General features: G+C 45.1%; 1 protein-coding gene across 1 annotated transcript in view; it reads left to right on the forward strand.

Moving 5' to 3' along the window:
- The first annotated feature begins 597 nt into the window (after positions 1-597).
- Positions 598-14,185, forward strand: part of KIT (KIT proto-oncogene, receptor tyrosine kinase) — a 58,888-nt gene continuing 45,300 nt past the window's right edge. Inside the window, exon 1 of the mRNA XM_054825080.1 lies at positions 598-772. Within this exon, the coding sequence (XP_054681055.1) occupies positions 706-772 (67 nt within the window). The 5' untranslated portion in view covers positions 598-705. The remainder of the gene's footprint in view (positions 773-14,185) is intronic.

Here is a 14,185-nt window from a genome sequence, read left to right on the forward strand (position 1 = left end):
TTAATAGGTGACAGCCCAAAGCAGGCACAGTGTGAGATCTCAGCGGTGCAGGTCGGGGCAGAAGCGTTACCTTTGGTGCATATAGAATCTGCTGTGACACCTCCAGGAGCTATAAGTGCGGATTTCAGAGTGAGACAAATGGCTTTGTACCTGCCCTTTGAGAGATGCTCCTTCCGCTTCCAGGCCCCGTGCCCGGCCTGGCCGCCCCCCACCGCACCCCGGACCACGCTGCCTCCTGGGTTTACCCAGCGCGCAACCCCGACCCCTCCTCGCAGCACTTGCCGGTGCCCAGCACGGCACAAACGCTACCCCGTGAGGAGGGCGATCTCTCCCCCGTGGCAGCACTGTGTGCACATTCAGCCACTGGGTTTTTCCTTTTTAAAATTATTTTATTGGGGGTGGGTGGGTGTATTTGGGCTCTTTATGGTAAGCCCTGCCGAGGCAAACTAGGACGCTCCCTTTCCCCAGAGGGGCGGGGGGAAGCCTCTCACCTGCGCCCATCCCTGTGGCGGCGGGGCGGGGGCGCGGAGGGCGCCGCGGGGGGCCGCGCAGCCCGGCGCGGGGCGGGCGGCGGAGGCGGAGCCGGCGGCGGCGCGGCGGGGCCGGCTGTACTCCGCAGCCCTCCCGCGGGGGCTCGGGCATCTCTGCGCGCCGGGCGGTGCGAGCGGCAGCCGCGCCGCGCCGGGCTTGGGGGGTGGCGGAGGCATGGAGGGCGCGTACCTCGCCTGGGAGCTGGCGCACGCCGTGCTGCTGCTGAGCCTCTTCCCCGCAGGTGGGAGCCGCGGGCGCGGGTGGGCGCGGAGCCCTGCGGGGCGGCGGGGCCGGGGCCGGTGCGGGCGGCTGCGGGGAAAACTTCGGCGCCGGTGGCCCTTTCCGCGGGGGGCAGCGGGGACAGCGCCGTGCCAGGGGTCGCGGCGGCGGCAGCCCGCGGTTTGCCCCGGCATCGCTCCGCGCCGCCTTTGCGGGACGCCCCGCCGGGGAAAAAAAAAAAAAAAAAAAAAAAAGTCCTTTGTTTGCAGTGCGCGGTTATCCGGGACTGGGAGAGGGGCCGGCAGGGAGGGCCCCCCCCCTCCCCCCCATGTCCCCGGGCCGGGCTGTTTTGACAATAAACTATCTGGTAATCAGTACAAAATGTCCCCGCGGTTAAGTGCTCGTTGAACAATAGGCAGGGAAGGAGCCGCCGCCGTCAGGTGTCCAGCGCTCCCCAGCAGAGGTGAAGCCTCCCCGGGGCGGGGGGGACGGACGCTGGTTGGCTGGGTGCCCCGCTGCGCCCCGGCGGGTCGGTCCCCCGCGGTTCGGAGGGGCCGGGCAGGCGGCTCACCCCGGGACAAGGCAGCAGAGCCGGTCTGCTCTGGCATTGCCGATCCTCTGCGCTGAAGAGGAGGGCGAGCGGTGCCGTTCAGGCCTTCGCGAGGTCTGTCAGTGCTAAAACTTTGGTATAAATTCAAAGTTTCCCTTCCACTTCCTTGATAAAAGGGGGTTTCCTTGCCTAACCTCACAGCCCTACCGCACAGGGCTAGTGATTTGAAATACAGCATCTGGCTGCAGCGCTGGGCAACTTTGCATGTGGCTTTCGGAGTCGCCGTGCAGCTCGTTGCACGGTTTGTAGGCTTAAATTTGGAGGTCTGCAGATGAAGGTGCCCTAAGGAGGTGGTTGCTAGTGTTCAAGGAGTTGCACCCAGGGCGAAATTTGGCCCAGCGTACCGAAGTCTGAAAGTGGATAACGTGAAAGGTTATTTTGCTACTTATCTAAGAGCAGGCTGAGGCTCCAGGGAAGCGATGCACGCTGCTAGGTGTTGAACGTCTGCTGCCACCAACAGAGAGGAGCCTTGCAGAGCACCCTGCGGGAGAGCGGCCGGGGAGGGCTCCGCAAGTCCCTGCCCGTGCTGCTGGGAGCAAATGAAACTCAAATTCCAGGAACTAACAGTAGTGACAATTTACGCTGCTTCGTTGTAAACGCATTACTTTGGGATGTGAAAGGGGGCAGTAGTTGATTTATGAACATTTTTTGTTAATAGTTTTGTTTGGGTAATGTTTTGGGTTTGCTCCCTTTTGTTTATTGATAATCTGAAGTAGAGTGTGATAGCTGACGATTTGGACTTTCTTATTTAGAAATACCCACATACGCCTGCAAAATGCTAGTGCTGTGGCCACAGGGATGGGAAAGTCTCCTACCTACAGGTTATTCCGCAAAATAAATTAAAAAAAGTTGAAATGATTAATACCCACCAACTTTCTTTATGTATTTCTTGCCTGTGCTTGAAGGTTATCCTTCATCATATGGTTAGACTGTCTTGGAAAGCCTGAGAAACAGGTCAGATTGGCAGCATCTTCTGGAAGTCAGAAGAGTACTGGAGAGGCAAGGAGGGAACCTCTCTTGTGATCCTTCCTCTGGTTCTGGGTTCAGACGCTTACTTGTGGTAGACATTACACCTCAGGGGCACATCAGACAAACCTGTGTAGACAAAAATACACTGTGTAGTAGGCATAAATGACTTGCCGTTGCAAAAGACAACTGTCTTTGGGTACGTATGTGCATCATCTGTGTATCACACAGATGTAGGAATGTTCAGGGCTAGTTTTGTGCTGGAGGAGGTATCAGAGTGATGGTTCGTGTCCTGGCAGGGGCACAGGGGACATCAGAAGTGACAGGCAGGGCAGAGCTGATCTGCTGTGCTGGATTGCTGTGTAGCGATGGTGACCCAGGGTTACTTTTGGGTTTGCCTCAGTGCAAACGCTTGGACTGGATGATGTCCCACAGTCCCTGTTCAGACCTATCCTGTTGTTTATTGGTATACAAATTTCTATTAAGTATCCTTCTTTGGCTTTTAGTCAAGAGCTTCTTCCTTTGGTTGCAAATAGGGAAGGAAGATGTAGAAAACAGAGCTTAATGTAGCTTCTTGGAGGGTAAACCATTCATCTCCTCTGTCCATGGCCCCTTCCTACTTCGTGTTTTTATTGCATCCTAACATACGCTTCCACTTTTCCTTCTATTTGGGGATTGCCCAGTCCTCATTTCATGCAATATTCTGGAACAATCTTTTCTCTGCGCCTCTCCTGGCCTCCCCCAAGGCTCTCCCTGTCCCCCACCCCCAGTAGTCTGCCAGAGTCTCTGTGGCATTTCCATCCTGTGGTCATGGAAGACTGGACGTGGTTCCTTTCAGCATCCATCAATACAGCCTTTTTTTTTTTTTTCAGTCGGCTGCAGAGTAATAGGAGGCTCTCCCTGTGCCCAGAGGGAAGAATGTCTGTTTTTATAATGCTTCCTGCTACCTGTCAGCCGGGAGGGAGGAGGCTTGAAGGATGAAAATTGAACTTGATGAGGGTTCTGATTGCCATCACTGAGTTGCTGCCTCGACCCACACAAACCGTCTGAGTATCCTGCCCTCTCTACTCCCCAGTTTCCTTCTCTGCTCTCTCCTCCTTTTCCTCCCTCCCCTGCGGCAGTGCAGATTCTCCTGCGCAGAAACGTGGCCTAAGGCCACGGCCGGGAGCAGAATGGAAATGTCAAAGATTGCTCAATACTTGACTCTTTTTCCTTCCGTTACAACTGGGAACCCTCTCCCAGCAAGTGCGTATGTGATTTTTCTTCAGGCTTTAGAATAATGTGATAAATTGGGCAAGAAGTGAGACTCCCGTTTGCATCCCCTTTGAGTACCATTCATAGAGACTGGGGGCATTTCCATGTGCTCAGTTTGCAAGGGAGAGCCTCTCGTCAACAGATGACTGCAGCTGTAGTACTGTTGGGTTATACTGGCTCTCCATGGGCTTTCCACCTCAGCCCTGCCAGAAACCTATCGTTGGTGGTCCAAACAGTAACACTTTGCCTGTGCCTGGATTGATCAAAGGATCCTGAGTCACCTCCAGAAGGGACATGTTGCACCAGGATGCAGGGGCAATCAGAAAGGATATGTCTTAAGCACATGTAAACATTAGCTAGGACAGGTCTTAGGAGGAACACCTGAGTCATATTCCAGCAGGCAGGAGTTTCTCAGAGTGAAACTTGTCCTTTTCTATCTCTGGTCTGTTGTGAGAGACTCTAATGATACATCTATATTCTTTGGATTTCTCTCTGAACTAGAATTCATCGTTAGCGCAAGCTATTTGAAAGATTTTTAAGGCATATCTGGAGCTGTCAAACTAAATACCAAATATTACGCATTTGTAGTTTGAAGGAAAGCTACTTTCTGCCTGAACTTTCAGTAAACACTCCAGTGTAATCTGAAGGTAAGGAATAACAAATTCTGGATGAAACAAGAACTGCACAGCATCAAAAAGTTTCAACAACATCTATGTTTGTCTGCAATATACGACAACTGACCTAATCTCCTATCAATCTTGTAGAAGAGAGGCAGTAATTGCTCAAGGTTAAGCCACTTTTCAGCTTTTTCTCTCTGTCCATGAAGATAAATGCCATTGCAGAGATGAAGCGTTGCGCATTGTCTTGCTGTGTGTGTATGACACATGATTTTACAGATGTTGTTTTCTTTTTCATCTAGTACAAACATCTTCCAGGATTTTGACTCATTTCCTTAAGTCTCTTTCAGCTGTTCAGAGAATGGCTAGAGGAAATGAGGTCTAATATCCTAATGCATTGCATTTACTGTAAGTATTCTCTCACTTCAAGTATAAAACTTTGCCTTTTTGTAATTTCTGAATGTCCTTCTGAATATTCCCCTGCATAAGAAACAACTTGCAGTTGTTTTCTGTCCTTCAGAAACTCAGCTGCCTGGGTTGAGTCTTTTCAGCCTTAACAGAGCTTAAGGTATTTATTCATTGTAACCTTAGGCGAGAGGGGAGAGCTGACGCTAAAGGCATCTAATGGAAGTGGTGATCCAGATTTCAGTGTGTTACATCTTTTGGACATTTATTGGAAAAACTCTGAAGAGAATGCACATACAGATTACTAGGACTTGACTGACATAAAAGAGGTTTTGAAATTATTATTTCTCTTCGGTATTATTTTACTGCAAAAGTATTGTGCTTGTCTTTTTTCAGTGACTTTTAGGGAACTAGAAGGGCTTTTTTTCTCTGAAAGGACCCTCTTTTAACAATGAATCCTGCAAACAATCATAAATGAACGTAATTTTACGCGTGTGAGTAGTCTCCTTGGCTGGTTGCCAAACCTAATGGCAACCGAAGTGTATTCTTTGTCCACCGGCCAAGATTGCTGCTGTTAGTGATAAAAGCGTAAGGGGAGTGTAAACATCTGTGTTTGAAGGGAGAACGCGACTCCTATTTTCTAGGGTATACCAATTAGAAAGCACAGTAAATGTTAATCTCTCAGTGGATTTACTCTTGGGGATTCTAGTGATCTAGTCTGAAACACAGGTTTTCAGATATACCTTTAAATGGATTTTTAATGATCTTTTTCATGTTGCAACAGAATTTTTTTGTGCCCCACATAAGGCTCTTGGTCATATTATCTTTATATTATCTCTTCCAGGCATTTAAGTAACAGAAAAGTTTCTAATGTTGCTACCATGCTATGCAACTCCTGGGCTGCTCCATGCAGATCATTCCTCGAAATTGTAACTAAAAAGAGGCATCATTTAGCATCATTATCAGCTACAGCAGGTTTTGCCATTGGGGGGGGGCTGACAGCATTAAATGTCTATGATTTTAAATGTCATCTGACAGCGAAGTCCATAATCATGTAGCATAATCATTAAATATCTGATATGGAGAAGAATTCACTGGCCAACTAGGCACTGACAGTTGTAAATCTAAGTGATAAAGAGGATGCGTGGGCTGATTTAAGTTAAGCAGAGATAAAAACCATGGCAGGGAAATTTGAAAGTCAGAGATGCATCTCTTACAGGTTCTTTGGAAGCCTGGCAAATGCCAGGTTTGTCCTTCATCTCCTTCCTCTTCCCATCAGTAATTGTCTTAAGCTAAGTAGTGCTCCTCCTTCATGCCAGGTGAACGTGCTCCTCATACCATGGAGTGGACTTCTTCAAAAGAAAAGTGTTGTGCAAAAGCCACACTGGAAAAAGAAATCAAACTTGTTGGTTATAACCTGTCATTCAGAGCCTGCACGTGTCAGAGGAGGCGAAAGATCCCAATGAGCTGTGTAATAGAAGTGGTTTGGGTATTCACATGCCTAGGCCGTTTGGAACTAACTAGGTTCCTGCTGAAGGTTATCATAAGATGAAAAACTTGCACTTGGCTCTCTTAATCTGTTTTTTGTTCAGGAGTTAATGGCTGCACCGACGTCACGTGTTGAAGGTTTTGTCCGCAGCCCTCAAGACTGGAAACTTCATTCTTTACTGGATGAAATCTGACTTTCTTACGCAGCCGGGTTTCGAAGAGACACAGCAAGTCTTAGGAAGCCCTCCCAGAACTGTCAGAGTAAGGCTGGAGGAGACCTGCAGAGGTCATCTGCTCTGTGCCCTGCTCTCCCCCGGGGTCAGACGGAGCACATCTTCCCAAGCAGACTGTTGTCTGACCTGCTCTAAGGCAGACTTGTGGTGCAGAGTCCACCACCCGTTTTTTCTAGGACATAACTAGTTGTTAAAGGTCAAAAGCTTCTCCTGATACCTAACCTAATCTCCTTTGCTGGTCACTTAATTCCATCCTTTTTTTTGTCCCTGCTCTGGTGGATATAGTGAACTGCTGATCACCATCCTCTTTATGATAACATTTTACACACTGACAATATAACATCTTTGACTTCTCTCTTCTATGATAAACCTTTTTCAGCCTTTTCTTTTGGTGCATCTTTTGTAACTCCTCCTGCTCTTGTTCTTCTCAGCCCTCCCCAACTTGTTTGCATTTCCTCCAGATACAATGTGTAAATTTGACGCTGACTCCAAACAAGAAATGTAGTGCTTCCAGGTTTAAGAAAATAGTTACCTCTCTGTGTACTGTGTGCCTCAATTTGATTCAAAGCATTGTAAATCTCATTTTAATCATGATTTAAATCAGCCAACAGTAAGCCTCATTTTAACTGTTTTGCATTTGTACTTAATCATTTTGTAAAGAAAGGTTTAACCTCCTTTATTACCGTTGAGATAGAGTTTTAATTAAATATAGCCTTTGCACTTAATGTTACACTTACTTTGATTAATCACTGTGCCTGTATTTAAGCAATTATGTAGCTTGTTATATATACACTTATTCTGATTCTTCATTTGTATGTTTTAGTATGAAAATAGAAAGTGTTGACATTTCTTGTATTAGATAATTGATTTTTACTGACGATTTGCATCGATTACAATGAAGGAAATGAGAATTCTGAAATGTTCTTCCGTTAGATAAATAGCACCACACAGAAGCCAGCCAATTCAGAAGAAAAAACTCATTGAGAAATGTTTTGAAATAAAGAATTAATGTCTGAAAGGCCTATCTGTAGTCAAAACTGGTGGTTTCTAATCACTACGCTGTAAAAATTTTAGAACTACTCCATCTCATCCTCTTTATTCTTAGATTGGCAATGGAAAGAAACATTCATGGTTTTTTTTCAATTCCTGATCAGTAGTTCCTCTTTGAATGGACTAGTTGCTTAATTGAGTTGTAGTGAATGAACTGAAATAAAGAAAATATTTTCTCTGCACCTGCTAGGAAACTCCAGATGCCAAAGGCTGGTTTATCGCTGTGCAACAACCTGCCTAGAGGTGACTGACTCTCATGAATTCAGTAGTTTGATTATCTTTAAAATGTTGGCAACAAATGTATGGCTTCAATAATTTTTTTCCTTTTTTTTAATGATTAGATGAATTATAAGTTTAAATTACTGAGTATTTTTGCTTTTTAAAAGGAAAATGAGCATTATAAAAATTATTAAAATGCTACATTTTTACTTTTAATGTAATATTAAATTAAGTATGCAGTTTAATAGGGTATTTTTACCTGAAGTAGTTCTGTTTGTATGCCTTAGATGCTCTTCTCTACTAGGACCTGGTACCGAGGCATTCGTTTTCTGCTGCTCAATGACTGCCTGATTCTGTTCTTTACTTTTGCTGCCTAACTCTTTGTTTGCTATTTTGTACGGCATGGAAGTGCTTTCTATGCCTGGATGAGCATAACTTTTTAACTTGGAAAAGAAATTGTGCTATCTTCAACAAAATAAAAGCTTCCTCCCAGTAGTGTTCATTGTAACACAAGCTGTTGAAGTTTCCTATTCCATAGCACATCTGACTTCCAGGTATTATACATAAAATTGCTGATTTTGCAGTAGTGCTAATGTCATCATACCTAGGATTTGAGGTATGCAGCACAATAGAAGAGGTCGAATGGAAGGAGCAGAAGTAAAGCCCGTATTTCAGGTCTCCTCCCATAAACTAGACACCATCAGAAGTGACGCTGAAATGGGATTCCCTGCTTAGGCAGGTGCTCAGACTGGGCTCACAGCGGGATCCACTCTTGTGTATCTCTCCTGGGGTAGGAAGCAGGACCACTTTTTCAATAAGCAGCTACCTATATATGCCATGTATATGCAATTCGTGATAGGGCTTACTAATAAACTAGGAAATAAAGTACAATTTGCAAGCAAAAAATGTAAGTGGGACTTCTGCCGACACTGGAGATGAAGTTCAGCAGCTGAGTTATGTATCTCCTTGCCAGAAGAAGACTGGGGTAATGCAACTGAATTGTCAGATATATATCCAACTCTCTAGTCAAGGCATTCCCAAGACAACATCAGTTGCAGATCTTGTTGGGTGTTAGCGTGATTGCCCGAGGCAAATTTGCTCACCCTAGGAAGTTCCGAAGAACCTGCCAATGAGTCCTCCAGCAGTTGTCCTAGTCACAGTTTCAGAAGGCATATGCAAAGATACTTCTCTAATACTGGGTCCCCCATTAAAAACATGTTTATTAGATTTGGTATTGTCTGTAAGACAGTGCTTTTACAAGAATCTTTTAACAACATCCTAATTAACAGCAAAGTTTGTGCACTAGTTAGACAAAAGAAATCTAACTTATTGCAGGCTTAATAAAAATCACTGAATAGATAAAGTTAATTTATATGGACAAATATGGAAATACTCCAAAACCTGTTTCTTAAATGGATCTGTGTGCCATGTGGATGCATGACGTGATGCAATGACTTGTATTTCAGTAATAGAGCTATATAAATGCTTTAGCTATCTTGTTACTAAAACCAGCATTTTTCTCATGAATCTGTCCTTTCAGTGAAGGAAAAGAGAATGCAAAGTAATATGGACATAAAAGATAGCTATGTCTTTTCTGCAAAATTTAGTGAACATGTTTATTAATCTGAAAGTCTTGTTTATTGCTGTAATCTTCTAGGAAAAGGTACTGAACTAAATATCTAGAGAAAGTAAAAAGCAATGCTCCTCTTTGTGGTATTTAATGTGGTCCATCATAAGAGCAATGATAACGTAATTATGCAATTATTGGTATATTTTCCCCTCTGGAGGCCTTATGTAGATGATTACCAGTGCACCTTTTAATGAAATTGCTACTATTTGATAAAATTACTGCCAAGACTTGAAATAATTAGAATTTGCATTGCCAAAAGTCTTACATCTCCTTCCTCAGTTGAGCCTTTTCCAAATAGGCATTAATTCAGATTGCAAAACGATTCACTTTTCTTCAGTTTTCTCATTTCTCTTCATTAAAACTACCTTTTCACTGCATTTCAGAAAACATGCTTTCAAGCCCATGTTGCTCATTACAAGGAACATTCGTTCAAAATGGAAGTTGAAAGATACCGCACCTTTTAATGTAAATGTCAGCAAAGAGAAGTGAGAAGAAAAAGCCATTAAAGGAATAGACTGGATGAATGACAGCTGAATTTGAATACACTATGCATTAGTGTGCTTTTTTATTCCTTTTAATCGTTCTCCATACTTACTTTATAATTTGTGTATTTATGTGTCTAACAGCTGATAAAACTAACAGCTGGTTAATAAGTAATTTTGGAATTAGAGGGAAGACGACAATAATTCAGTAGGAGTAAGGATCAGTCTAAATACTGTATAAATCTCAATGCTGACAAGTGTTGTGGCAAACAATTGCCCTGTTTTGTAACTCCTATTTTATGTGTTTGTACATGCATATATATTTATCTGTCCTCTGTATTTTGATTTGAATAAGAGTTAGCAGGTAGTTGTTTTAAGCTCAAACCATTCTTTTAGTTCAAAAAACCCTTAGAGGTTAGTCATGCTTTGGGTCTGGTTGTGTTCATTAGCACATTGCCTGTAGATGCCTTCTGTGGTGGGAAGTTTAGGTGTAAGAGACCATAGTGCATCAACGTGCTGTAATAAAATGAATTAATCATCTGGAATAGATGGTCGCTCGTAGTGCTTCAAGACTGGACGGCTATGGTGCGTATAGTTCTCTTTAAAAAAACACAACAAAAAACCCTCAGAACAAGAGGAAAAGCCCCAAAGCCATGCCTTTCCAGAAAAAGAGGATTCAAAAAGGTATCTCATCCAGCCAGGGAAAGAAGCATGGTGTTTGACCCTGCTGTGGCCACTTAATATGTGTGCTAAACTAGAATTATATTTAGCGACCCATCTGCCTTTGACAAATGCCTCTACTAGCTGTATTAGCAGAGTAAGGCATGTCAATCAGAAAGGGCAAGCTGCTTGGTAGGCAGGAAAAGTGTCCTGTTTGCATGGCTGGAGTTTCCTCACTCCAGCAAGGGAAAACAAAGCGGCCAGGGAAGCGGAAGGTGTGTGTGTGTGTCTGTGTCTGGAAGGTGCAGTTACTTCCCCCAGCCCTTGCACTGAGGGTGTGTTGCACTTGCGCGTATAGGGCAGCGCTCACGTGTTCATTTTGGAGGTCACGTGCAGAATCTGCTCTGCTAAGCCTGCTTCCAAAAGAAGGAAGCAAAGTACGATTAGCTGCATTGCTAATTGCTGTGGCGAGACCCTCTGCAGGAGGATCTGCTGGCTGCCACCCACGAGCGGGGGATCAGCCCAGGTGTTCGTGCTTGTCCTGCCTGAAGATCCTGTGAACGTCTCTCTTGGAGAGTGGGATGTGCGGGGGCTAGAGAGCTGGCTGGATTTGTCTTCTTGCCACCTGCCTCTGATGCTGGCTCTTTCTGATTAACCACATCTTGTTCAGAGGGGTGCATAGCCTCTTTTCAGGTGTAGCTGGGTGTCTCCTCAGTCACCTGAGCTGTTTTCTTTGCAAGGAGTAAACACTAAGTGCCTTTTACTTGTCCTGTGGGATGCCCTCCCAAGGTGTGAGGTGTTTAGTGAGGCAGGTCCATGTAGGAGCAATCCCAAACCGTGGAGCTGAAAGCTTCCTGTGGAGTATCCTTGCAAAGGGGGTTTCTCACAGCTACAGCCAAGGTCCAGCTGCCTCTGTGGTTCCCCACGTTCATGCGTCCACAGATGATAAAGACAACCTTTGTTCTAGCCTCCTTCCACTTCCTCTCATGGGTTTGCCATGGGTGCAATCGGCTGGCAAGCACACTTGCTCTTTGTGTTGGGAGATACCCATTTCTCTACCCTGCCTGCAGATGGAGTCGATTTGGCTGCGCCTTTGAGTGCCGGGCTGGCGAGCTCCCACCTTCTGCCCTCCACGGTGCCCTTCCTCTGCCCCCTTCCTGCTCAGGGTGAAGGGTCTGGGGTGGGGGGAAAGGCTGGGTGAGAAGACAGTGGTTGCCCTCATGCAGCTGGGTAAATACCAAAGCCCCCCCTTATCCTCGCCCCTGGTTTTCTGCTCAGTAATGTACAGCCTCTGAGGATTCAAAACTTCAGAGCTAGCACAAGCACCAGAGCTCTGCATTTCTGCTTGGGAAGCACACGGCGTTGGAGAGTCTGTTGGTCAGCAGATGGCACTGACTCTGTTCGATGGGTTAGAAACAAGCCACTTATTTCTGTGGGGAAGCCTCATCAGTCTAGACCCTGGAATACAAGCCTGGTGACAGTTGTTTTTCAGTCTCCAAGATGAAGTTGGTGCAGAAGAGCCGGTCAGCCTTTCTGTCAGCAAGGATTTGTGGCATTCATATATGCCAAGAGTCCGTGATGGTTGCAGGGGACAATCACGTCTTTGGTCTTTTTTGGTCTGTGTCTTTGAGGAAGACACTAGCGTGGATGTTGGCGTGGATGGTTTCTTTTGTGAAAGAAGAGGAGGCACTGCTAGCCTTCTTTTCCCCCGCAGCCTAGCTGAAACAGGATCTGATGTAGCTTTCAGATCAAATCATTTAAAATTGACATTTGCCATTGCTAAACTTTTCATCTAGCATAAGGGAGAGTGTCTGTTTAGTGAAGCGGAACAAAACAAGTAAGCATATGATAGCATCTCTCCTTTGAAAAATCTGGGAGATTTTATACATCAGAGTAAATTAAAGTTGTTTCAGTGTGATTAACAGGCAAGTTTGACACTTTATTTGTTTCCTTGGGGCATGAAATGGCAGGACAAAGAAAATATAATTGAAAAGGTCTTAAATTCATCTCCATCATAGCATATGTCAAGTGTCATACTGGCTTTAACAAATGAGAGACAGAGTTGGAAAGGCAATACTCTTCAGCTAGACCAACTCATACTGTGAAGAAAACTGGGCAGGCTCCTGGCTAGGACTTCTGCACTTGTGTAAAAGAGATGTTTATGCTTCTGCTTTTCTTTCAGACCTGCAGGAGACTTGTGTGCCTGAAAACATACTAATTTTTCCAGCAGTGCTGGGTATGCTAAAAGAGGATATTAACTCCCTGCAAGCCATGTCTTGCTGATATCCCCAGACCATTGCATCTACAACAGTGCCACTACTTTAACTGATAAAGCGTATCTCGTGTTTCTGCTCTCTCATGTTGTTGTATATATGAGAAACTGAAAAATGCGGTGAGTGAGGTCTGTGTGATAGCCCTTGAAATGAACTCAGTGCCCAGAATGAACAGGCACTGAAAAGAAAGTACTCTCTCTAATTGCACCCAATCACCACAATCTTACATGAAAGTTGGGGACATTTTGTCCCTTGCAGTCTAGCGCCTCGGTGCATTTGTCATAGAAAAACGTTAACTGCTTCAGAAATCATGGTCAGGATCAGGTCACGGTCAGGTCATTGTTTTCGTTGTGCAGTGTTTGTACGGCTTATGTGGGGACCGCTGATGGCCATGGAGGTTATGGACAACTACAAGGGGAAGAGGCAGAAGCTCGGACGAGCCTGCCGTGCCCTTACAGCGCGTCCCAGCCCTGGGAGAGGCTGGGAGAGGGATTTGCTCTTGCTGGGTAGCGATGAGCCCGCTGGCAGGTCCCTTGGGCTTGGCAGAAAGGCCGAGCAGGTTGTGGCTGTGCTGTGAAGCTGCGCTGTGCCCCTGTCTTGGGAGATGTTTGAGACGAGTTTAATGCGGAAGGGGGTAGGATAAGGCACGGGGGGGGTGTGTTGTTTTGTTTTGTTTTTTTTCTCTGAAAGCAATCTGTTGTGCTATAGAACCACCACAAACTTCTTGTTCCTTTTAATGTTTAGATAAGAGTTGAAAGAGGAAATGGCCACAGAGGGACTAACCTGTTGGCCTAAGGTTGTGCAGGAAATCAGGAAATCTGTGGCAGAGCTGGGAATAAAATCCACACCGCTTGACTCTTCATCTTATTCCATGGCAGTCCCACGTCCTTTGTTTGCTTGGCAGCCGGAGATGGTCTCCAGTTGCTTGTGAGCGTGATGTGGACTTGCACCTGATGTGCTTTTCCGTGCTACAGCAGCATTGGGGCTGAGACTGAAAACCTCCCACATAAACATTTTTTTTCCAGGATGGTGCACTCCTTAGCCAAAGCTTTTTTTGTTTGGACATCCCTTAATTGTTACAGAAACATTCTGCTGTCCTTAATCATATCCCTGCAATTTGACCCGCATTTCCTATTGGTATTATCTAGAGCTGTTTCATTTTCTAATTCCTCCAGCCCGGTTTTCCAGATGTTCCTTCTGCATGCAGAAGTCACAACTGCTTTACTCCCTCTCTTTCCTCCTTCTCCCGTCATTTTTAGGGCTTAGGAAGCTGCTTCTAATATATTCGTATATTCTGCTTCTTTTTTCAGTTACACAGTGTTGTTCATAAGTGATCCCAGCACTGTAGTTTTAAACTTACATTTGTTATACTACAAGGAGAAGTGAGGATAGTGGAAGTGACTCTTTTCAGCTGTGCGACAGAAATTTAAGACATCCAAAATGGGTCTTGGGCTGTCCAACTTTGAGCTTTGCAATTTATTTTATATACTTTTTTCTTTTAATTTGTTGTTAATTATTAAATATTTGCCATTATCAACATATTCTGTT

This window comes from Grus americana, chromosome 4 (genome assembly GCF_028858705.1).
Source record: "Grus americana isolate bGruAme1 chromosome 4, bGruAme1.mat, whole genome shotgun sequence".
Taxonomy (NCBI): Eukaryota; Metazoa; Chordata; class Aves; order Gruiformes; family Gruidae; genus Grus; species Grus americana.